The sequence below is a fragment of the Haliotis rufescens genome, unplaced genomic scaffold (genome assembly GCF_023055435.1).
Source record: "Haliotis rufescens isolate VD_foot unplaced genomic scaffold, xgHalRufe1.0.p SCAF_51, whole genome shotgun sequence".
NCBI classification, from domain to species: Eukaryota; Metazoa; Mollusca; class Gastropoda; order Lepetellida; family Haliotidae; genus Haliotis; species Haliotis rufescens.
In genome coordinates this window covers 2,028,927-2,054,343 of record NW_025964235.1, presented here as the reverse complement: position 1 = coordinate 2,054,343, position 25,417 = coordinate 2,028,927, and the positions used below count along the sequence as shown (strand labels likewise).

General features: G+C 41.8%; 1 protein-coding gene across 1 annotated transcript in view; it reads right to left on the bottom strand.

Moving 5' to 3' along the window:
* Positions 1–25,417, bottom strand: part of LOC124128217 (ribosomal protein S6 kinase delta-1-like) — an 82,653-nt gene that overhangs the window by 3,822 nt on the left and 53,414 nt on the right. Inside the window, exons 2-10 of the mRNA XM_048384889.1 lie at positions 23,663–23,858; positions 18,351–18,386; positions 16,609–16,726; positions 14,797–14,912; positions 13,926–14,152; positions 11,085–12,010; positions 10,587–10,711; positions 9,965–10,120; positions 3,421–4,913 (exon numbers count right to left, since the gene is read on the bottom strand). Of these exons, the coding sequence (XP_048240846.1) occupies positions 3,421–4,913; positions 9,965–10,120; positions 10,587–10,711; positions 11,085–12,010; positions 13,926–14,152; positions 14,797–14,912; positions 16,609–16,726; positions 18,351–18,386; positions 23,663–23,758 (3,293 nt within the window). The 5' untranslated portion in view covers positions 23,759–23,858. The remainder of the gene's footprint in view (positions 1–3,420; positions 4,914–9,964; positions 10,121–10,586; positions 10,712–11,084; positions 12,011–13,925; positions 14,153–14,796; positions 14,913–16,608; positions 16,727–18,350; positions 18,387–23,662; positions 23,859–25,417) is intronic.

Sequence of the window (25,417 nt, the reverse complement as noted above, 5' to 3'; positions counted from 1 at the left end):
AGGTTGTGACGATTATCGATATGAATATAATGCTATCGATAATGACATGTATTTTTTCGACAAATAAAAGTTTTTACTGCAACACATTTGACTTATTTGTTTTGCTATCCTTGTAATTATCGCTAGATATAAACAGACAGATTCACCCTAACATACAGTTTTCTCCCCTTCGCTTGATGTTTAGTCGCAAATAAAAATCAAATGTTTGAAAAAGTAAAAAGTTCTGCTTTGAATCGAACGACGACGCCATTACGTGTTGATAGTGGGTAATTACAAATGTAGTCACAGGCATCTAAATGCGGAGTCAGGATTTTAGAAAATATGTATATTTTCGAAATAGTATGAAGTATCATGATTAAAATAGGTTTCATAATACTTTAATTCTTAAAAAGAATTCTTCCCATTCTATTTCCTAAAATTTCAAATTTTATGTCTATTTGGTAACTACGTATTCCAGTCTGTTTCGATTTTTTCAATGATCATGGTTTTCGTTTTTGCCGGTATTCTCAACTCACAGCCCACGTGAGGTCCACGTGGGGTTTGACATTTTTACGATATGGCAGCAAAAATTCCTAATTTCCCCGTTATAATCGCACGATGTTTGTTTAATATCAGTCTGCCACCCAATCTATTACGTATCACACCTGTGAACCTAGTACAACCTACTACGTAGCACACACCTGTACACACCTGACATTCACAATGGCGGAATATTTGATGATTTTTTATCTGAATAGTTTCGTGAATACTGTACATAAATGACAAACGACTATATCAGGTGAAATTACATTTAATTTCTCAATTACCGTATTTTCTTGAGTACAGTGCGCACCCATGTATAATGCGCACCCCCCTCTAGCGGGTTCAATATTTTGGAAAAAAAGAAATTTGAATATTATGCGCAGAAAAAAATTACACCGTACCCTTTCAGCGAAGTCCGGCACACGAACGGGTGATGAGAAACTTCGTCAGTACAAATTCGAAATTTGAGAAAAAAAATCACCAGACATGTTTATTTACCGTTTAAATAGTATTTATTGTTCTGCTAGGCATTGTTTTATATCCCGGGATTAAGATTACCTTGTGTATTTTCTCGTAAACTAAGCCGGAAACAGCAATCAGCTGTACACACGTTTTCTTGGAATCGACCGGTGATTCGGTCAAGACACACCCAATGAAATAACTTAATAGGATTTTTAATGCAAGGATCGGCAAAAATTGTATATGAAACTATTTTTTTTATCAAGAATAATATATTCCATTATTTTCTTAATTATATACAGCCTTTACTAAACATATTTAAAATAGATAATAACCCTAAGCGAAGCAGCTGATCGCTATTCCCGGGTATTACTTTTTACATGGACTCAGTCTGACCAGTCACCGTCAAGGCTCACGCGCACGTGATCGCGAGAATTTCATGTTGACATAGAATCGTCAAACAAAAACAAATATGACTTTTAACGAGTCAAAGTATGTCATTTATGATATATGTATCCATTCTCTGTCAACTAAAGTTCGTTTCAAGACGTCAATAGCGGTATTCTGACCGTGGTTGCTGTTAATAACGGTGAGTTGTGCGATCTTCCGATCGCTTCACACACGATTTCGCCGAAATTAATAAAAACAATATTAAAAGGAATACTCAAGAAAATACGGTATTCTCACTTTATAGAAATAATAATTGTCTTTGACGACATGAATCTTAAACTCAAATTGTTCATCGCTAAAAATGCGATGTAACGTGCGTACGTATTGTTGAAACACTGAGTCTCCGGAGAAGTGAAATGCCATTTTTCTGTAATGTCATTTTACCAAAATAGAATTCTTTGATATTTATCGATTATTGATCGATATGTGACTACCGATAATCGATCTGAGTAATCCATATCGATAACCAGCCCTAGATAACACTTTAGTAAAGTACGGATTCTACTACTTTTTGGGGTTTGTCCCATCCGGTATTCAAGCCAACATTGCCAGAACGAGGCACCTAATTGCCAGCACACAAAGTCAGCGATGTAACGCACTCAGCCACCGAAGCTTCCAAATGAAAGTCTGACAACTGGTAGTCTAGATCACATACATTGTGTACCCCTCTTACATAGTAAACTGACACAGTATACTGACTCCGAGCTGACCAGTCCTTGTTTTTCCCGCTTAATGCAATGCCGAGCACCAGACAGGGTAACAACAAGTACCATTTTTTAACGTCTTCTGAAAGCTATGAACCCACAATGCCATTTAGAAAGTGGTCAAATGTAAAAAATGTTATATTTGAGATAACACTTTCTCAGTAAAGTACAGACTCTACAGGACTATGGCCAATTTCTAATGCTGCTGCCCCTAACAACACACATTACTGTCCCTAACAACAAACATTATTGTCCCTAACAACACATATTATTGTCCCTAACAACAAACATTATTGTCCCTAATAACACATATTATTGTCCCTAACAACAAACATTATTGTCCCTAATAACACATATTATTTTCCCTAACAACACACATTACTGTCCCTACCAACAAACATTATTGTCCCTAATAACACATATTATTGTCCCTAACAACAAACATTATTGTCCCTAACAACACATATTATTGTCCCTAACAACAAACATTATTGTCCCTAATAACACATATTATTGTCCCTAACAACACACATTACTGTCCCTACCAACAAACATTATTGTCCCTAACAACACATATTATTGTCCCTAACAAACATTATTGTCCCTAACAACACATATTATTGTCCCTAACAACACACATTACTGTCCCTAACAACAAACATTATTGTCCCTAACAACACATATTATTGTCCCTAACAACACACATTACTGTGTTACTAATTTTTAACACCAATTCCAAACACTACTCAATATCACTGCAATGGTCACATCTTCTGCCAACCTCCCAAGCATACTGCTCCATAAGAACACAAGACTATTAAATAACAGCTGGAAGAACACCTGACTAGGGAATACAAGACTATTCAATGAACACAGGAAGAACACCCGACTAGGGAATACAAGACTATTCAATGAACACTGGAAGAACACCCGACTAGGGAATACAAGACTATTCAATGAACACTGGAAGAACACACGACTAGGGAATACAAGACTATTCAATGAACACTGGAAGAACACCCGACTAGGGAATACAACACTATTCACTGAACACTGGAAGAACACCCGACTAGGGAATACAACACTATTCACTGAAAACTGGAAGAACACCCCACTGTGGAATACAACACTATTCAATGAACACAGGAAGAACACCCGACTAGGCAATACAACACTATTCACTGAACACTGGAAGAACACCCAACTAGGGAATACAAGACTATTCAATGAACACTGGACAACACATAGCTGAGGGGAACACTGTACTATTTGTCGCTGTACATACCTGCAGATGACACCCAAGGCATGGAGTCGCGAGATGGCACAGACTATTTCCGCAGCCCAAGTTTTGATGCAGGACTCAGGCAGCTTGAAAATCTCGGGATTTCTGGAGTCCAGCTCATCAAATAAATCTGTCATGGCCCGGGCTCGGTTCTTTGTTGGTGATTTGAGATCACATTCAAAAGAGGCTGATTGGGTGAGATCTTTGGAGGCCATGCGCTTCAAGCTGACCTTCCTTTTAGGGGTGGATGTGGGTAGTGGTGACGTGGGGGTCGGGATAGGGGCTGGGGTTGTCTTGGCAGTACCTGCTACATCAGGAGTGGGTACAGAGGACCCCTTGCCACCCACAACACCTGATTCACTCACATCACTGTCATTGGAATGTTGGCAGTCATAGATACTGGGTTCGGTCGAGTCGTGGGAGTTGGAGGACGTGCTATCCCCTTTAGCAGTTACGTGGTCAGCTGACTCTATCACAGAACCGTCCAAACTCCCTGACTCGGACAGCACACGGTCAACTAGTTTGATCAGTTCCTTTGAACTCTGAACAATTCTCTGTGCATCGAGACTTAGGTCTCCTTCTGTTAAGCTGGGAGAGCTATCCTGCTGTGAGTCCAGCCTGTCACTCCGCGACGTGTCGTCACTCCCAAACACATCATCCGCTGTGCTGTTGCTTGTATCAACATGTGGCTCACCCTGGTGGTCAGACTGAGACGTCGCAGTTGTCTCCCCTGCCTCTTCTGGAATGCTCTCTATGTGGTCTGACATGTTGCTATCAAGGCGGGACATGGCGTCACTGTCAAAGCTGTTGATAGAGAACTGCTCCAGAGTTGGTCTGGTCTGATCCAGCATCTCCTGGAAGTCATGGCTGTCACCCAGACTGATCTTACTTGAGTTTGCGGCACCAACACCATCTGCACCTACTACAGCATCGCTGACTGACCTACCCTCGTCCGACGACAGACTAGATAGTCTTAGGTAGTCAGGTTTCAAGGCGGAGGCACTAGCCGGAGCTTCAGGATCAGATGCATCAGGACCCGGGGGGTCTGGATCAACTTCATTGGGGGACATCACCTGGTTGGAGAAATGAACAACCCGTCCAGCACTGGTACTGGGACCTATTGCAATCTGGGTTGGCTTCTTGCTGTCCTTGCTGTCCTTGTTGTTGGGCGTGTCAGAGGGCGTGTCAGAGGGCGTGGCAGTAGGTGGGGGTGTGTCAGCATCCTCAGTGTTGTGCACCTTCTGTCCCGAGTACACGTTGCTGCTATTGTGTGGGTAGAGTCCGACGGGAGAGTTGTCTCCCCCTGTGATGGTGTCCTGACTCTGGAGGAAGCTGCTGATGTGCGTCCATAGTTTGCCGCCGCTGGCGTATTGCAACAACAGATAGATGGCATTGTGGGTCTCATAGAACTTGTACAGGCTGACCATATATGGGCAACTGGTCGGCAGGATGGAAGGCAAACGGGTTGTCGGGGGGACCGCTGCTTTGTGAATTGTCTGGGAAAATAAAAACATCTAAAATTAAAACTTGTTGGTTTAATGGATTCATAATAATAATAACTGCATTTCTATTTCACCTCATTGAACAGATCTTTCACGAATACAGAACCTCTCCATATGAAGATCTGACGACTTATCATTGGTTCCACCAGGGGAACGACCAATCTAAATGGACAATGTGTAGGTTCTTCAGCTAATTTAGCTTTCTGAATCGTTACAGCTTCAATTCTTTACCACCTCAATGTGGAGATATTCCTTCAATGGTATTGGCTTTTGAGTGTAGATGTCATGGTGCTCAGAAAAGACAGACTGTAGGCCACATCCACACCAGTATAACAGCACAACCTCCTATGAACATGATGTCAGATCTTCATCCAGAGAGGTATCATATCGGAGTTAAACATCAGAATCTCATCTGACACCACACCAAGTATGTGCCAAAATGAAGAATGTGAGAATTCATTGAGCATTGATAAATACATCTTTTTTTTTAAATCAGACCTTCACAAACCAATCATGACCTAAACAGCTGAATGACAGGAACTGACAGGATATAACAGATTATGACAGGAAATAACAGAAACTGAGATATATGACAGGAATGACAGGAAATAACAGATAATGAAGGAAATGACAGAAACTGAGATATATGACAGGAATGACAGGAATGACAGAAACTGAGAGATATGACAGGAATGACAGGAATATATGCCAGGAATATATGCCAGGAAATGACGAAACTGAGAAATATGACAGAAATGACAGGAACTGAGAGATATGACAGGAATGACAGGAAATGATGAAACTGAGAGATATGACAGGAATGACAGGAATGACAGGAATATATGCCAGGAATATATGACAGGAAATGACGAAACTGAGATATATGACAGGAATGACAGGAAATAACAGATAATGAAGGAAATGACAGAAACTGAGATATATGACAGGAATGACAGGAATGACAGAAACTGAGATATATGACAGGAATGACAGAAACTGAGAGATATGACAGGAATGACAGGAAATAACAGATAATGAAGGAAATGACAGAAACTGAGATATATGACAGGAATGACAGGAATGACAGAAACTGAGAGATATGACAGGAATGACAGGAAATAACAGATAATGAAGGAAATGACAGAAACTGAGAGATATGACAGGAATGACAGGAATATATGCCAGGAATATATGACAGGAAATGACGAAACTGAGAAATATGACAGAAATGACAGGAACTGAGAGATATGACAGGAATGACAGGAATGACAGGAAATGATGAAACTGAGAGATATGACAGGAATGACAGGAATATATGCCAGGAAATGACGAAACTGAGATATATGACAGGAATGACAGGAAATAACAGATAATGAAGGAAATGACAGAAACTGAGATATATGACAGGAATGACAGGAATGACAGAAACTGAGATATATGACAGGAATGACAGGAATGACAGAAACTGAGAGATATGACAGGAATGACAGGAAATAACAGATAATGAAGGAAATGACAGAAACTGAGATATATGACAGGAATGACAGGAATGACAGAAACTGAGAGATATGACAGGAATGACAGGAAATAACAGATAATGAAGGAAATGACAGAAACTGAGAGATATGACAGGAATGACAGGAATATATGCCAGGAATATATGACAGGAAATGACGAAACTGAGAAATATGACAGAAATGACAGGAACTGAAAGATATGACAGGAATGACAGGAATGACAGGAAATGACGAAACTGAGAGATATGACAGGAATGACAGGAAATAACAGATAATGAAGGAAATGACAGAAACTGAGATATATGACAGGAATGACAGGAATGACAGAAACTGAGAGATATGACAGGAATGACAGGAAATAACAGATAATGAAGGAAATGACAGAAACTGAGAGATATGACAGGAATGACAGGAATATATGCCAGGAATATATGCCAGGAAATGACGAAACTGAGAAATATGACAGAAATGACAGGAACTGAGAGATATGACAGGAATGACAGGAAATGATGAAACTGAGAGATATGACAGGAATGACAGGAATGACAGGAATATATGCCAGGAATATATGACAGGAAATGACGAAACTGAGATATATGACAGGAATGACAGGAAATAACAGATAATGAAGGAAATGACAGAAACTGAGATATATGACAGGAATGACAGGAATGACAGAAACTGAGATATATGACAGGAATGACAGGAATGACAGAAACTGAGAGATATGACAGGAATGACAGGAAATAACAGATAATGAAGGAAATGACAGAAACTGAGATATATGACAGGAATGACAGGAATGACAGAAACTGAGAGATATGACAGGAATGACAGGAAATAACAGATAATGAAGGAAATGACAGAAACTGAGAGATATGACAGGAATGACAGGAATATATGCCAGGAATATATGACAGGAAATGACGAAACTGAGAAATATGACAGAAATGACAGGAACTGAAAGATATGACAGGAATGACAGGAATGACAGGAAATGACGAAACTGAGAGATATGACAGGAATGACAGGAAATAACAGATAATGAAGGAAATGACAGAAACTGAGATATATGACAGGAATGACAGGAATGACAGAAACTGAGATATATGACAGGAATGACAGAAACTGAGAGATATGACAGGAATGACAGGAAATAACAGATAATGAAGGAAATGACAGAAACTGAGATATATGACAGGAATGACAGGAATGACAGAAACTGAGAGATATGACAGGAATGACAGGAAATAACAGATAATGAAGGAAATGACAGAAACTGAGAGATATGACAGGAATGACAGGAATATATGCCAGGAATATATGACAGGAAATGACGAAACTGAGAAATATGACAGAAATGACAGGAACTGAGATATATGACAGGAATGACAGGAATGACAGGAAATGACGAAACTGAGAGATATGACAGGAATGACAGGAAATAACAGATAATGAAGGAAATGACAGAAACTGAGAGATATGACAGGAATGACAGGAAATGATGAAACTGAGAGATATGACAGGAATGACAGGAATGACAGGAAATGATGAAACTGAGAGATATGACAGGAATGACAGGAATGACAGGAATATATGCCAGGAATATATGACAGGAAATGACGAAACTGAGATATATGACAGGAATGACAGGAAATAACAGATAATGAAGGAAATGACAGAAACTGAGATATATGACAGGAATGACAGGAATGACAGAAACTGAGATATATGACAGGAATGACAGGAATGACAGAAACTGAGAGATATGACAGGAATGACAGGAAATAACAGATAATGAAGGAAATGACAGAAACTGAGATATATGACAGGAATGACAGGAATGACAGAAACTGAGAGATATGACAGGAATGACAGGAAATAACAGATAATGAAGGAAATGACAGAAACTGAGAGATATGACAGGAATGACAGGAATATATGCCAGGAATATATGACAGGAAATGACGAAACTGAGAAATATGACAGAAATGACAGGAACTGAGATATATGACAGGAATGACAGGAATGACAGGAAATGACGAAACTGAGAGATATGACAGGAATGACAGGAAATAACAGATAATGAAGGAAATGACAGAAACTGAGAGATATGACAGGAATGACAGGAATATATGCCAGGAATATATGACAGGAAATGACGAAACTGAGAAATATGACAGAAATGACAGGAACTGAGAGATATGACAGGAATGACAGGAATGACAGGAAATGACGAAACTGAGAGATATGACAGGAATGACAGGAATATATGACAGGAATATATGACAGGAAATGACGAAACTGAGAGATATGACAGGAATGACAGAAAATGACGAAACTGAGAGATATGACAGGAATGACAGGAAATGACGAGACAGAGAGATATGACAGGATTGACAGGAAATGACGAGACTGAGAGATATGACAGGAATGACAGGAAATGATGAAACTGAGAGATATGACAGGAATGACAGGAAATGACGAGACTGAGAGATATGACAGGAATGACAGGAAATGACGAAACTGAGAGATATGACAGGAATGACAGGAAATGACGAGACTGAGAGAAATGACAGGAATGACAGGATATGAAAAAACTGAGAGATATGACAGGAATGACAGGAAATGACGAGACTGAGAGATATGACAGGAATGACAGGAAATGACGAAACTGACAGATATGACAGGAGCTGACAGGAAATGACGAGACAGAGAAATGACAGGAAATGACGAGACTGACAGATATGACAGGAGCTGACAGGAGCTGACAGGAATGACAGATATGACAGGAACTGAGAGATATGACAGGAATGACAAGAAATGACGAGACTGACAGATATGACAGGAGCTGACAGGAGCTGACAGGAGCTGACAGGAATGACAGATATGACAGGAACTGAGAGATATGACAGGAACTGACAGGAGCTGACAGATTTGACAGGAGCTGACAGGAATGACAGATATGACAGGAACTGAGAGATATGACAGGAACTGACAGGAGCTGACAGATTTGACAGGAGCTGACAGGAATGACAGGAGCTGACAGGAGCTGACAGGAGCTGACAGGAATGACAGATATGACAGGAACTGAGAGATATGACAGGAACTGACAGGAGCTGACAGATTTGACAGGAGCTGACAGGAATGACAGGAGCTGACAGGAGCTGACAGGAGCTGACAGGAATGACAGATATGACAGGAACTGAGAGATATGACAGGAACTGACAGGAGCTGACAGATTTGACAGGAGCTGACAGGAATGACAGGAATGACAGGAACTGACAGACATGACAGAAATGACAGGAAACAACAGAAACTGAGAGGAATTGACAGAAACTGGGAGGTATGACAGGAACTGACAGACATGACAGAAATGACAGGAAACAACAGAAACTGAGAGGAAATGACAGAAACTGACAGATACGACAGGAATGACAGGAAATGACAGAAACTGACATACTACAGGAATGACAGGAAATGACAGGAATGACAGGAAATGTTGGTGTGACGTGACGCCTGTATTACCTTAATGACTACGGTCTCGTCCGAGGAGCGGTCCATCACCAGCACAACACGGTCCACTGTACCCAGCACCTTGTAGCTCCGCAACTCAGACATCGACCCTTGGATGAAGGCCAGCGATGGGTCAAGGTCAAGTGAGGGTGACAGGGTGATGTCAGTCTATCAAAGCCGATAGTCTCAACTTAGTAATGTAGACACCCAGGATCAATAACTATATATTCGTATCTTACATAACCATGGTAACTAAATCATGTCAAAATCAGGTTTCCCCCCTTAGAGACATCTTTGCATGTATTTTGTTTCCATAACTTGAAACAAATTATTTTTCTCATCTTAACCATTACACACACATTTTGCTTATTATCCAAATTACGCATTGTCATGGTATATGATGTCAAACAGTGCTTAGGGAGTGAGTCAATGACTTATGTCACAAGCTGCAATGTGCTAGTTAAGCTATGATGGCCTGCAAACAATTAGGACAAAACAAATGGTTGACAGCATGAGCATCAATCCAATATATCAGGATATGGCACACAATGAGTCAGGAGACACAATCAGCCAGGACACAGAGCCATGAGTGTGGTCTGTGTTTCCCTGGTACACTAAGTACATCTGTACTCACTGCTGCCCACCGCCTCTCGTCTGCCGTGTCCTGTGCCATGTGGAGATTGTACAAATCTTCCGCCTTCATCAGGTACTGGGCCGTCTTCCTCCGCACCGCGTCACGCCGACTCTTGTTGCTGTCCCCTTCAATCAACAACCAACACAGGCTCACATCCTTCTCAAAGTCATCTTAAGGATCCTGTTCTGATGTCAACAGGTATTTGAGGTACCTTACACAATTTGTTTTATTTCTCTAAATGTTTCTTCAACTTATATACTGGACGACAGGAGACTGATATTTCTTTGAAAATTAACCCTCTCTATCACTGGATACAAGAAACTTCAGGACTTTTGAAGAATGTTTTCGTGAACAGTATTTATTTCTCTATAGAGCTAACACACACCAACAATTGCTTGTTACTTTTTAGTTACGAGCAGGAAAATAACTTTGGAACTTGTCAGTTATTAAGGCTGAGCTTACAAGATACTGTGAAGGACTACCAAGCTGACCACTCACCCTGCACGCCCTGCAGCAACATTCCAACTCCAGTCTTGTAACAAGCAAAGGACATTTCATAGTTGGCGTTGGCTTCATGCTCTTGGGCCAGGCAGATCTGCTGTGCAGCCAGGTAGATGTAGTCGTCCTTATCTCCTAAATCCATGCTTGACACGCTGGAATGCGTCCCGGCACGGCTCTTCCGGGCGGGGCTTGGGGTGTTACTTCGGATCCGATGTGCAGGACTTGCCGATAATGATTCAGATTTCCTGGCAGGACTCACAGACTCTGATGTCGTCTTGTGCGCCGGACTTGCAGACACTGAGCCAGATTTTGTGGGACTTGAGGCTACGGAGCCAGATCTGTGTATTGGACTTGCTGACGCTGATGTTGGTGCTGATGCTGACACTGATGCTGACGCCGATGCTGTCCTGATTGATGAGGAATACTGTGAGCTGGTTGTTGAGCTGACACTTCCTGTTCTGAATGAGGGAAGAGACAGGTCGATATCTCCCTTTCCACATTCCACCTTTGACTCACCTCGACTCCGCAGAGGATCAAATTCTCCAATTTCAAAAGTGACATATTCCTCTCCCTGACATAAATCTTGTGACTCCTCCACATCTGCCGTGGATGGAATTGCTGTCTCTTCCTCCTCCTTCCCACCCTCTGTCCCCACCCCCTCTTCCTTGTCCTCCTCCCCCAGCTGGGCACATGTATGGAGGGCCTTGACCAGCCAGCTGTTGCTGCGAGTCATGCCCCCCTCCACCTCCGCCACCAGCTCCGGAGCCAGGGGGTCAAACATGCTGATGTCTGTGTCAGGGAGGGAGGTGCCAAGGGGGGAGTCGAGGTCTGTGTCCCCCGCCTCGCCAAATGAGGCACAGGAGTCCAGGCTGATTGTGTCCGGGGGCTGTGGGAAGTTCCAGGTGCCGGCCAACACTCGACCCCTGAAACCAACATCAGGCAACTCATCACTACAATCTCCAGAACTGCTCCAGATCCAACTGATCCCCTGTGTTGTAGAGTATCTTGGTCAACAAGAAGCAGGCAGAAAACAGAAGACATAAAGAAAGTTGCCATGTTTGACTTGAGGATAACATTGTTAAGTCCTTAGAAGCTCATAAAATATATGTTTATAAACAAAAAGACGTGTTAGAAAATTCATTTTAAAACAACTGTGACAGTTAGAAACATCTAGATAGGTTTGTCAATTAAACAGAAAAAACAATTGTCTGGCCTCATGTCCTTGTTGTTTTGTTTTTTAATACCACTGGAGTCAGCAATATCCCAGCTAAATCCCAGTAGCTGAATCTGGGCCACACTAATCAGAGGCTACCCTCAACATCCACCTCTGCTGGAGAACAATGACACACAATCAATCTAGTCACCGAGTCCAACCTCCCAGTACAACATTCGGCGAAACCGCATTATCAGTGGTTCATATTGGGAAAGGGAGGTCACTCTAATTTCAAACGGGAGCTATCTCCGTTGTTTTCGTATTTGCGACAAATGGCGTCACCCACGCTGCATGTTGTTGGTCCAGCTATTAAATGCCCAGTTTATCCATAAGGTAAAACGTAAGGTAATTAAATGTTTGAATGCATTATATATTTATGTTTCCATCAGTACATCTTCTAAGATTGGTTTAGTGGTGATAACCATTTTCTAAAATGTGGGCCCACATTTTTCCCGTCATCTATGGTGATCGAAACAAGTGGGCCCACATTTGTATTTCGCCTAGCTTCGTTAGGTTGTTTCGTCAGTTCTGATAATCAATCCCTAAATATGGGCAGACGTTCTTCCGTCATATTGATTGCAACAGGAGGGACCACATTTATTAATCGCGAAATTCTACTTAAATATTGATAATCATTTTCTCAAATGTGGGCCCACATTGTTCCCGTCATATATGGTGATCGAAACAAGTGGGCCCACATTTGTATATCGCCTAGTGGGTAGACGTTCTTCCGTCATAGTGATTGCAAAAGGAGGGACCACATTACAAAATCGCTAGCTTCATTAGCTTGGCTTACTTATAACCATTTTCTAAAATGTGGGCCCACATTGTTCCCGTCTTATAGTGATCGAAACAGGTGGGCCCACATTTTTAAATCCCTAGGTTTCATAAGGTTGACGAAGTCATTTAGGCTAGTGGGCTCACGTTTGTCATTATGTGACATTTTATATTATTCATATTTTGTAATATTGATGGGAAATATCTTTATAAATCATTTCGTGTGACATTAATTCCATAAAAGGCACAAAAGTCTTTGAAGTTTGAATAACTGCGTCATAGCTGACCACACTAGTTTTACAAAAATAGCTACCAAGCAAGAAACTTAAATCTACTTCAAATTAAAATTACAGAGGCAATACCACTCATTCTACTTTTTCCAATATAACACATCAATCTAATCATAAGTGTTGGTGGCGATATAAGCCTGAACATATGTCTACACTTGAACTGATCTCGGACATGATACAAGCCTCAGACGTTTCCGAGAACTTGTTCCATAAAAGGAATAACTCATGAATATTAATGACCCCACGACCTAGTTTGGCGATGTTCGTAGAAGTGAGTTCTGCTGTATTGCCATCTTATTTGTACATTTTAATCCAATTATAAGTCATAATACTTATTTTAAATAGACAAATTATGAGTTCGTTATGCGGGTTTGTTTACGTAGTATATATTCTCAACAACAAGTGTGTTTAGTTTCGAATGTGGGCCCACCTCGAACTTTCGATTAGGCAAACGGAGTTAGCTCCCTTCTCGAACCACCGATAATGCGGTTTCGCCACATTCAAACTGGTGACCTGTTCAGGGAGAATGTCATGGTGAAAAAACAACTTGAATCTTACTCCTCTCTCCTGCCATTGACTGTCACTGTGACCGACTGGTCCGAGCCCGCTTCAGCTTCTTCTGAGGTGGAAGCAGGGTCGCTGGGGCACTTCGAGTCATGGTCGTGTGCCATCACGGGGACGACGTCGGGAGGTGGGTTGCTGTCCGTGTCATCACTGGAGAGGATGTCCAGCTTCGTCGGCCGCAGGGCGGGTGGTCCACCAGAGCCTTGGGATGTCTTCCCACCCTTCACAGCAACAAGAGGAAAGTCATTGTACCCGAGTCCTCACCCTTTCTCCACCCCCTTCTACATAGCTCTTCAGTTTGTTTGGTTGTTTGTTGTTTGTTGTTTAACTCCGCACTCAGCACTATTCCAGCTATATGACGGCGGTATGTAAATAATCAAGTCTGGACCAGACAATCCAGTGATTAACATCATGAGCATCGAGCCACGCATTTGGAATATGATGACATGCATCAACCAAGTCAGTGAGTCTGACCACCCGATCCCTTTAGTCGCCTCTTATGACAAGCATAGTCGCCTTTTACGGCAAGCATGGATTGCTGAAGACCTATTCTACCCCAGGTCTTCACGGGTCCAAATATGGGCTTATGTTCTTTCTTCACTCGGGACAAATAATCCACTACTCTGAGTTCCGAGGAGGTTATTTTCTGTACTCCCTATTCTCTCACAATATGGAATATGTCGCCTACTGTCCTGTGAACAACAGTCATGACTTGGGTTGTACAATCACCTCAGCAGTAGAAACAAACAGTTTTAGTCCACAGGACCTTATAATGATAACATATAACAAAACCCTTAAATATGGCAAATGTATTGGGTAGTTTGGCAAGGACTACAGGACTAGTGCCAATTTCTAACACTGTTACCTGCCAGAATTTCTCAAAAATGTGAGACTTGAACAGATGTGGTTGTTTGCTGATGAAGTTTAAGAGGTCAAGGCCACTCTGTCTTCTTTCTTCGATTACAGTGTCATCAAAACGACCTGTCAACAAATATACATGATATACAAAGTGTTGTGTAAGTATCAGCCCATGAGAGCATGACACGATGATACGTCAGTGTAACCCACATGTGTTGGGACTTCGGCTACATTGTACCTACATGTGTTGGGACTTCGGCTACATTGTACCTACATGTGTTGGGACTTCGGCTACATTGTACCTACATGTGTTGGGACTTCAGCTACATTGTACCTACATGTGTTGGGACTTCGGCTACATAGTACCTACATGTGTTGGGACTTCGGCTACATTGTACCTACATGTGTTGGGACTTCGGCTACATTGTACCTACATGTGTTGGGACTTCAGCTACATTGTACCTACATGTGTTGGGACTTCGGCTACATAGTACCTACATGTGTTGGGACTTCGGCTACATTGTACCTACATGTGTTGGGACTTCGGCTACATTGTACCTACATGTGTTGGGACTTCGGCTACATAGTACCTACATGTGTTGGGACTTCGGCTACATTGTACCTACATGTGTTGGGACTTCGGCTACATAGTACCTACATGTGTTGGGACTTCGGCTACATTGTACCTACATGTGTTGGGACTTCGGCTACATTGTACCTACATGTGTTGGGACTTCGGCTACATAGTACCTACATGTGTTGGGACTTCGGCTACATTGTACCTACATGTGTTGGGACTTCGGCTACATAGTACCTACATGTGTTGGGTGACAACCATCAGCAGATTCATCATGATTGTCAATTGATAAACAATCTTAACATCTATCTTAACATAGTATACAGTATACAGTATCATTAAACTTTAATCTTAACATGGCGTACAATTCAAGTACAGTGGACTGAAGAACTGTCCATGGATTGTCCTTAACTTGGTGGATGCAACACTGTGTGGTGTTTTCAGTGTGTATGGGAGGAACATTTAGGATAACTGTCCAGTGACTGTTTGTTTACATATTTATTTTCAGGAAATGAACTGTCGCAAACACATTCAGCTTCGAGGAAAGAACATTAATACGCACATGCTTTCCTGAATGTTTGTCTTATACAAGTTAGTATGCTGGTTGATCTTTACAAGAGTCTATCTTCTACCATAGTGGTGACTAGACATAAGAACGTCTTGTTGGACTGACGGTGTTCATCCTAGTCGGCATGACATCGTTGTGTAGAGTTTAATCTTCAGGAAATACTAGTATTTTCCTGTAGTGTTCTGCCTTCAATTGGTTTGTATGTAAATATGTACTTGTGGTGTACTAAATGTTGAATAAAAATCTTTAGCATTTATTTTCATTCCACTGTGAAACATACAGAATTGTTGGACTTTAATCTTAACATGGCGTACAATTGTGTTTCTATATTTTGATTTATATATTCATTGTGATACCTTGATGCAATAAAACCTCCCCTTGGGATAACAATGTATTATCTTAGTTGTGTCAACATAGCTCCTGTCATGCCTGACACAATGACACAATGACACAATGACCACACTGGTTAACTGAACTGAATAAACATTTTCTGTAGTGGAGCCAAGATTGCGGAGTCATCACAAGAGGGTTTGACTGTGGTCATATTTCCTAACTAGCCTGAACTAAAGTGAACATATCAACTTGATGCCCTGAGTGTCCCAAATAAGATGTATATTTTGTATATTTATCCATTCACTTGAAGCTCCAACCTATGTAGAATATTGCAGTCTTACCAAACAGTTTGGGTTTAGCAAACGGTGGGAACTCCTCCCTTCTGTGAAGTGCCCTGTGAAGATTAAACATGGCTTTGTGCAGCTGCTTGAAGTCATTGTAGCGTTTCCAGATGATTGTCTGCCAAATACAAGAAATTGTCCACTCAGCTAACACACAAACAACGATAAAGCATATCAACCTCTTGGAGCTATATATGCCAATAAACCCCACCCACAAGCTACAGCGCTACCATGCTACAGCTCTACAGCCCTAACAAGAACTGCACTACATCTGCCCCACCCACATGCTGCACTACATCTGCCCCCCCCCCCCCCCCCCCAACACACACACACACATGCTGCAGCCCAACTCAACACTCTATATCTGCCCCACCCATATGCTGCACTACATCTGCCCCACCCATATGCTGTACTACATCTGCCCCACCCACATGCTGCACTACATCTGCCCCACCCATATGCTGCACTACATCTGCCCCACCCATATGCTGTACTACATCTGCCCCACCCACATGCTGCACTAAATCTGCCCCACCCATATGCTGCACTACATCTGCCCCACCCATATGCTGTACTACATCTGCCCCACCCACATGCTGCACTAAATCTGCCCCGCCCACATGCTGCACTACATCTGCCCCACCCACATGCTGCACTAAATCTGCCCCACCCACATGCTGCACTAAATCTGCCCCACCCACATGCTGCACTACATCTGCCCCACCCACATTCTGCACTACATCTGCCCCACCCACATGCTGTACTACATCTGCCCCACCCACATGCTGCACTAAATCTGCCCCACCCACATGCTGCACTACATCTGCCCCACCCACATGCTGCACTAAATCTGCCCCACCCACATGCTGTACTACATCTGCCCCGCCCACATGCTGCACTAAATCTGCCCCGCCCACATGCTGCACTAAATCTGCCCAACCCACATGCTGCACTAAATCTGCCCCACCTACATGCTGCACTAAATCTGCCCAACCCACATGCTGCACTACATCTGCCCCGCCCACATGCTGCACTACATCTGCCCAACCCACATGCTGCACTACATCTGCCCCACCCACATGCTGTACTACATCTGCCCCACCCACATGCTGCACTACTTCTGCCCGACCCACATGCTGTACTACATCTGCCCCACCCACATGCGGTACTACATCTGCATCACCCACATGCTGTACTACATCTGCCCCACCCACATGCTGCACTTACTGCACTAACAAGCACTCTATATCTATACTACACTACCAAGCACTCTATATCTATACTGCACTAACAAGCACTCTATATCTATACTGCACTAACAAGCACTCTATATCTATACTGCACTAACAAGCATCCTATATCTATACTGCACTAACAAGCACTTGATATCTATACTACACTAACAAGCACTCTATATCTATACTGCACTAACAAGCACTCTATATCTATACTACACTAACAAGCACTCTATATCTATACTACACTAACAAACACTCTATATCTATACTGCACTAACAAACACTCTATATCTATACTGCACTAACAAGCACTCTGTATCTATACTACACTAACAAGCACTTTATATCTATACTGCACTAACAAGCACTCTGTATCTTTACTACACTAACAAGCACTTTATATCTATACTGCACTAACAAGCACTCTGTATCTATACTACACTAACAAGCACTTGATATCTGTACTGCACTAACAAGCATTAATCACCTCTTTTAAACTCTCACCTCTTTTAAACATTCAGGGCAGCTTATCGGGAACACCTGAAAATAGAAGTGTTCCAACTAATAACAGCATCAACTCAGCAGCATGGTCAACATACATGAAACACACTCTGTAGTCAACATCAACTTTGTCAACGTGTTCAACAAATCCATGTGTGGGTGTGTCCCACTCCCTGTTTGTCAAAATATCAAGCTTGCCCTTGCGTTACATAACTTCCAGTGACCATGATGACAGAGACACAGCTATGATTCCTCACAAACTAGTGAAGGGTATTTGGCCTAGTTCAACAAAACAAACCTGGCAACACTAAAATCATCAGAATTTGTCCAAGTAACATGAATAGGAGATAATACCAAATAATGCTTGTTGGAATCATATCCTGGGTAGAATCTGAGGAAAACTGCTGCAGTTCTATCAATAATCCAGTCTGATCCAGTCTGATCCAGGTTAACCATGCTAACCAGTGGCTAAAAACATGAGCACCTATCCACCCCCGTGAGTCATCAGCCAAGTCACAGAGTATGACATCCAGTCTACAACAGTATCTTCTACAAGGGACAGTTGGGTGCTGGGGTCTAGTTTAACCTTGGTCCCCACAACAGAACATGACACCCAGTCTACAACAGTATCTTCTACAAGGGACAGTTGGGTGCTGGGGTCTAGTCTAACCTTGGTCCCAACAACAGAATATGACACCCAGTCTACAACAGTTGGGTGCTGGGGTCTATTCTAACCTTGGTCCCCACAACAGAGTATGACACCAATCTACAACAGTTGGGTGCTGGGGTCTAGTCTAACCTTGGTCCCCACAACAGAACATGACACCCAGTCTACAACAGTATCTTCTACAAGGGACAGTTGGGTGCTGGGGTCTAGTCTAACCTTGGTCCCAACAACAGAATATGACACCCAGTCTACAACAGTTGGGTGCTGGGGTCTAGTATAACCTTGGTCCCAACAACAGAGTATGACACCAATCTACAACAGTTGGGTGCTGGGGTCTAGTCTAACCTTGGTCCCAACAACAGAGTATGGCACCAATCTACAACAGTTGGGAGCTGGGGTCTAGTCTAACCTTGGTCCCCAAAACAGAATATGACACCCAGTCTACAACAGTTGGGTGCTGGGGTCTAGTCTAACCTTGGTCCCCACAACAGAGTATGACACCAATCTACAACAGTTGGGTGCTGGGGTCTAGTCTAACCTTGGTCCCAACAACAGAGTATGACACCAATCTACAACAGTGTGGTGCTGGGGTCTAGTCTAACCTTGGTCCCCACAACAGAGTATGACACCAATCTACAACAGTTGGGTGCCGGGGTCTAGTCTAACCTTGGTCCCAACAACAGAGTATGACACCAATCTACAACAGTTGGGTGCTGGGGTCTAGTCTAACCTTGGTCCCCACAACAGAGTATGACACCAATCTACAACAGTTGGGTGCTGTTGTCTAGTCTAACCTTGGTCCCCACAACAGAGTATGGCACCAATCTACAACAGTTGGGTGCTGGGGTCTAGTTTAACCTTGGTCCCCACAACAGAGTATGACACCCAATCTACAACAGTTGGGTGCTGGGGTCTAGTCTAACCTTGGTCCCCACAACAGAGTATGACACCAATCTACAACAGTTGGGTGCTGTTGTCTAGTCTAACCTTGGTCCCCACAACAGAGTATGGCACCAATCTACAACAGTTGGGTGCTGGGGTCTAGTCTAACCTTGGTCCCCACAACAGAGTATGACACCAATCTACAACAGTTGGGTGCTGGGGTCTAGTCTAACCTTGGTCCCAACAACAGAGTATGACACCAATGTACAACAGTTGGGTGCTGTTGTCTAGTCTAACCTTGGTCCCCAAAACAGAGTATGGCACCAATCTACAACAGTTGGGTGCTGGGGTCTAGTCTAACCTTGGTCCCAACAACAGAGTATGACACCAATCTACAACAGTTGGGTGCTGTTGTCTAGTCTAACCTTGGTCCCAACAACAGAGTATGGCACCAATCTACAACAGTTGGGTGCTGGGGTCTAGTCTAACCTTGGTCCCAACAACAGAGTATGACACCAGTCTACAACAGTTGGGTGCTGTTGTCTAGTCTAACCTTGGTCCCCACAACAGAGTATGGCACCAATCTACAACAGTTGGGTGCTGGGGTCTAGTCTAACCTTGGTCCCCACAACAGAGTATGACACCAATCTACAACAGTGTGGTGCTGGGGTCTAGTCTAACCTTGGTCCCCACAACAGAGTATGACACCAATCTACAACAGTTGGGTGCTGGGGTCTAGTCTAACCTTGGTCCCCACAACAGAGTATGACACCAATCTACAACAGTTGGGTGCTTGGGTCTAGTCTAACTTTGGTCCCAACAACAGAGTACGACACACAATCTACAACAGTAATCTTGTACAAGGGACAGTTGGGTGCTGGGTCTAGTCTAACCTTGGTCCCCACAACAGAGTATGACACCAATCTACAACAGTTGGGTGCTGGGGTCTAGTCTAACCTTGGTCCCCACAAAAGAGTTGGAACTGATGGTCTAGGTGACCACGGAGGTCCTAGGCTAGCAAGTTTGGATTCAAGGGGCAACCTCTGGAATTCTATACCACATACCCTGTGATGTAATTTATGAAATTTTGTTGCAAGATACACCAGCAAATAATGCCCTGTGATGTCAGCATACATAGCATTAGGTTTGTTGGGGTCATGGAGAACGCATGAACTCCTCTCAGTGATCTATCATCTCTACACGCAATGTCATTGAATAAGCCCAGTGATGTTGAGATTTTTCAATATTGGTATATTAAACAAAGCCCGTGGCAACTCATTTCATAACAAGCGCCAGTTCATGAAAGCATTCTTATTTTCTATTTTCAACAAAAAAAATTATTTTTTTTATTCCTTACTTTCAACCTCATTCGCAGGGCTAAAGGGATTAGAAATGAGAACTTCTATACATCATAACAAACACTATTTTTTCTATTTAATAATTTTCAATATTCTGCTCAGGAATGCAGTTTATTAGGTTTTTATTTATAGACACTTTGCAAAGGATAAAGGTTTGTAATGACAAGGATGGATAAGAACTGTGTAGAGGGTCTACGGGGGTTGTATATCTTCTCAAAGTGTTGAAGCTTCCAAGTAGGCAAAGCTTCAATTGCATTCACTTTTTTACATAAAAATGCAGTCTTTAATAGTTTAATATTATAATATATTAACCAAGGACACTGCCATGGAACTTTCACTCGCTGCATTAGCTCTGATATGATTTTTAAGCTGACTCACCCTCGTTGTGTCAGCTCATGATGTTCCTTGCTACAATCCCTAACAATTATCATCCTTACAATGTTCCCTACCACAATTTTCTGTCACAAAACCATCCCCCTGATAGCTGTAAGCCAAATGACATTGTGACCTCTCGTAAGCGTCCATTACCTGAAGTCTTGCAACACCATGGCTTCCCATAACCTTTTTAAGTGTCTGTCCCCACTCTGTCCCTTTTCATTCATTTCAGTAATCTTTAGGCATGACTACATATAGAGCAAACTATGTTTATAACGAACACGCATATAATCATGATCATGAACTGGCGGATATAACAAACTGATTTTATGGTCCCGGCCATTTGCTGTATATATGCTTATAATAAACTAGGGTTTAGTGGTGTAACGATACATCGAACTATCGATTGATTGCGATTGCTTGTCTCACGATAGTGCACTATCGATTGCAACTTGAAACAATCGATACTATTGGCGATAGTTTGTCTAACTATCGATAGTTTCGATAGTTAATTTGTTTGGTACATTTACTTTCTTAAAAAACATAGAAACAACTCCTATGATCATCTAACCTCTGTCGTGCTTTCGTTTGGATTGCAATAGTATCGCAATAGTAAAAAATGCCTCAATAGTCACCCCTACTACGGTTATAACAAACTAAAATTAGTGGTCACTTTGAGTTTGTTATAATTGTAGTTTTCAGAGATGCCTTCTAACTACAAGGTAGGTAATTATCACACTCAAATCACTGTATGCCTTGTAATCACAAGGCAAAGAACATGAGGAAGGCAACTTTCAGACACATTTTCTCTGTTAAGAGTACAAAAGCCATGATGAGGTAATGATTTAACTGGTTTATCTGGATCCTCTGATATCATATTGCAATAAATTGTAAATTAGCCTGCAACCTCGGGGTATTGTGGTACTTGTCATGTACGCTAAACGGAACAAAATGCACTCACTAACCTTTATGATTATTTGTGTTCTCTATATCAGGTGTCATTTATTTTATCTAAATATGCAGATTTTACTGATAAAAGTTCATTATTACACCAGTCGCGCCGAGTAAAAGCCGGGCCTCGTGGTCAGTTTGACAAGGGGAAAAGTTGTGTATGAAGGTCCGAATTGGACAAAAACGGGACATAATTCTTCCAACCACTAAAGTATGATGATGCCAGACTTCTGTGATTTGTGCAAAGTACAAAGACAGCACAAGCAAAATTCTGAATGTGTTATCAGTAATAGGTATCCAATGCATATTTATCATTTGGCTACTTGTGAAGAACGTATTTCTAAGTATGGCACTATGGCCCTTTTGAGCTCCTAATAGACTCCAGCCACAAAGGGGGAAAAAATGTGCTGACTATGTAACTTCTGCAGATGATATAGTTCAGATATAGAGAAAGCTTACTTGGGAAACTGGGGGTTATATCGTTGGCCATTGATAGATGGGGATAAGGCAATATTAAAAAAGATGACAGAAGCAAGTATCATTGTGTTAATAACTCCTTACTTACAGCAGATGGAACATTCCAAGGAAATTGAAATTGTTTACGAAGTGAGCACTTCCTGGTTACTGATTTGCATTTATAGACAGCCACTAAGAGGCGTGTCCCACATGAACTTTTGGAAATCACAAATGCCGCGATACCGTGAATGCAGCGGTACCATGGGGTCCGAGTATAAATTTTCTGAAAATTTATTTGGTATTTGGTAGATATGTACAAGGTGTAATAATATTCCAAGCCTATGGCAAATCTCAATAATAAAAGAGAGTAATGGTTGAAATGACAAACGTCGAGTAATTTGAGAGGGGCACTGAAATTTAGGTACTCCTTGAAATGTGGTGCTGCCGCCAGACCTGGTGCCATAACTAACCGCAAGCCACCGCTAGTTGTCCTTATTAGCTGAGCCCGGTAATGTGCAGTGTTGCCCAATTTACTATGTCATTGTTGTACCTGTAGGCTACCTCATAAGAGTTGGGTTTGTTTAATGGGCTTCTCATTGAGTTGATACAATCGCAGTGTCACTTACTTTGCACGTCACTTTGTAAATAGTAAACCCTTTAGGGTGTAACTGGGGATCCGACACCTCGAAGAACCAGATGTAATCAACTTTGGTTGTAGCCATGGTGCTTAGTTACTACATCTAAATGTAAAAGATACACGGAAGGACTTGTCCATTTTCTTTTCCGTTTTCATTTTACACCATATTTTAATCCAGGTGTCATTTTCGTGGTCGAGTCAGTATACGTCCCTTTCCCAGACCAGGCCTCAGAGCTACGTTTATCGAGAGGTATGCCTGTTATACTCGCGCGTGTAGTTCAACTATACTGTATTTAAGCTTCCGCACGACAATACGAAATGCGCGGCTATCTATAGACAAATCCCAGTCAAATTATAACAATTCCATACATTTTTGTCTGAATAAATATTATGAACGCAGTATTCTTTTATATATAATATGTATATATACTTACTCGATCAAGCTCACTCAATTTTAACACATTTAAAGCCATTATTTTTTTTATCTGTACTGTTAATGAGGTGACGATTGAGATCATCTGTGGTTTGATTCAGTCTCTTTAGACATCGTGGTAATGTATCACACTACCCTAAACTAATAAATACATGCATGTTTGTAAAATCCGTTTGTCTAGGTACTAGAACGGACATATACATACATATTCATTATACACATTCTCGCAATCTCACAAATATAGCTGACAAACGATAGCCGAACTTTCTTTTCAGAACACAGGCCACTTTAATTTACTCTGATCCCTTATTTTTTGCTATCAAGTCATCAGAGAGGTAAACAGATATGTTTAAACTGGTTAGCTCACTTTTTTTATACAATATTTTCTTTTGACAATCGGATTTAAATAATTTCTATCAAAGGGGAATCTCGACTTAACATAAGCTTTACCACTATATCCTATATCGTCGAATTCACAGATAAAAAATATGGAAAAATACATGCTTTGGCATATTCGAATCCAGTGCCATTTATGCTGACTCACTTTAATCTAGTCAACGTTCTTCAGAATGTATTCTTTGTAGCCACCCTACACATAGGTTATGAAATAGAGCTTTGCGTATTTTCGTTATTTTATAAACAACTACAGACAACTACAGACTCTTCATATTGCCTTGTATATAGCGTGTGCGTAAATCATCGCCGCTACCCCTACAACTAGTTTAATACAATTATTTTTTGTATACTCAAGCCACTGACTGGTCACTCTACACATTACTATTATATAAAAGAAACATCCTTGTGTATTTTCCCCATCAATTAAACGAGAGGCGTACGTTGGTCTGGGAAAGTGACAACTACAGAGTCTTCATATTGCCTTTTTTAGATATGTAAAAATCCTCATGGCTACCCCTACAATGGGTATAATACAGTGCTTTTTTATTCGGTCCACTGAAACGTCACTCTTACACATTATTATGAAAAAAGAGCATTGCGTATGTTTCATATTATTTTATACGGGGCGCGAACATTGGTCTGGGAAAGGAACAACTGCACACTGTTCCTATTGCCTTGCATTGGCTGTGGGAAAATCATCGCCACAATACCCCCATAACTAGTATTATACAATTATTATTTGTACGGGGGACGGGCATTGGTCTGGGAAACTGGGACAACTTGTTGCACGAATGGCCTTGTATATACATAACAGGATTCTCTACTCCAGTATAACAATATCTACTCTACTGTATAAACATTGCTTCCGACTTGTATATACTTGTCAACCAGGCTCTGTATATCACTTTGATAACG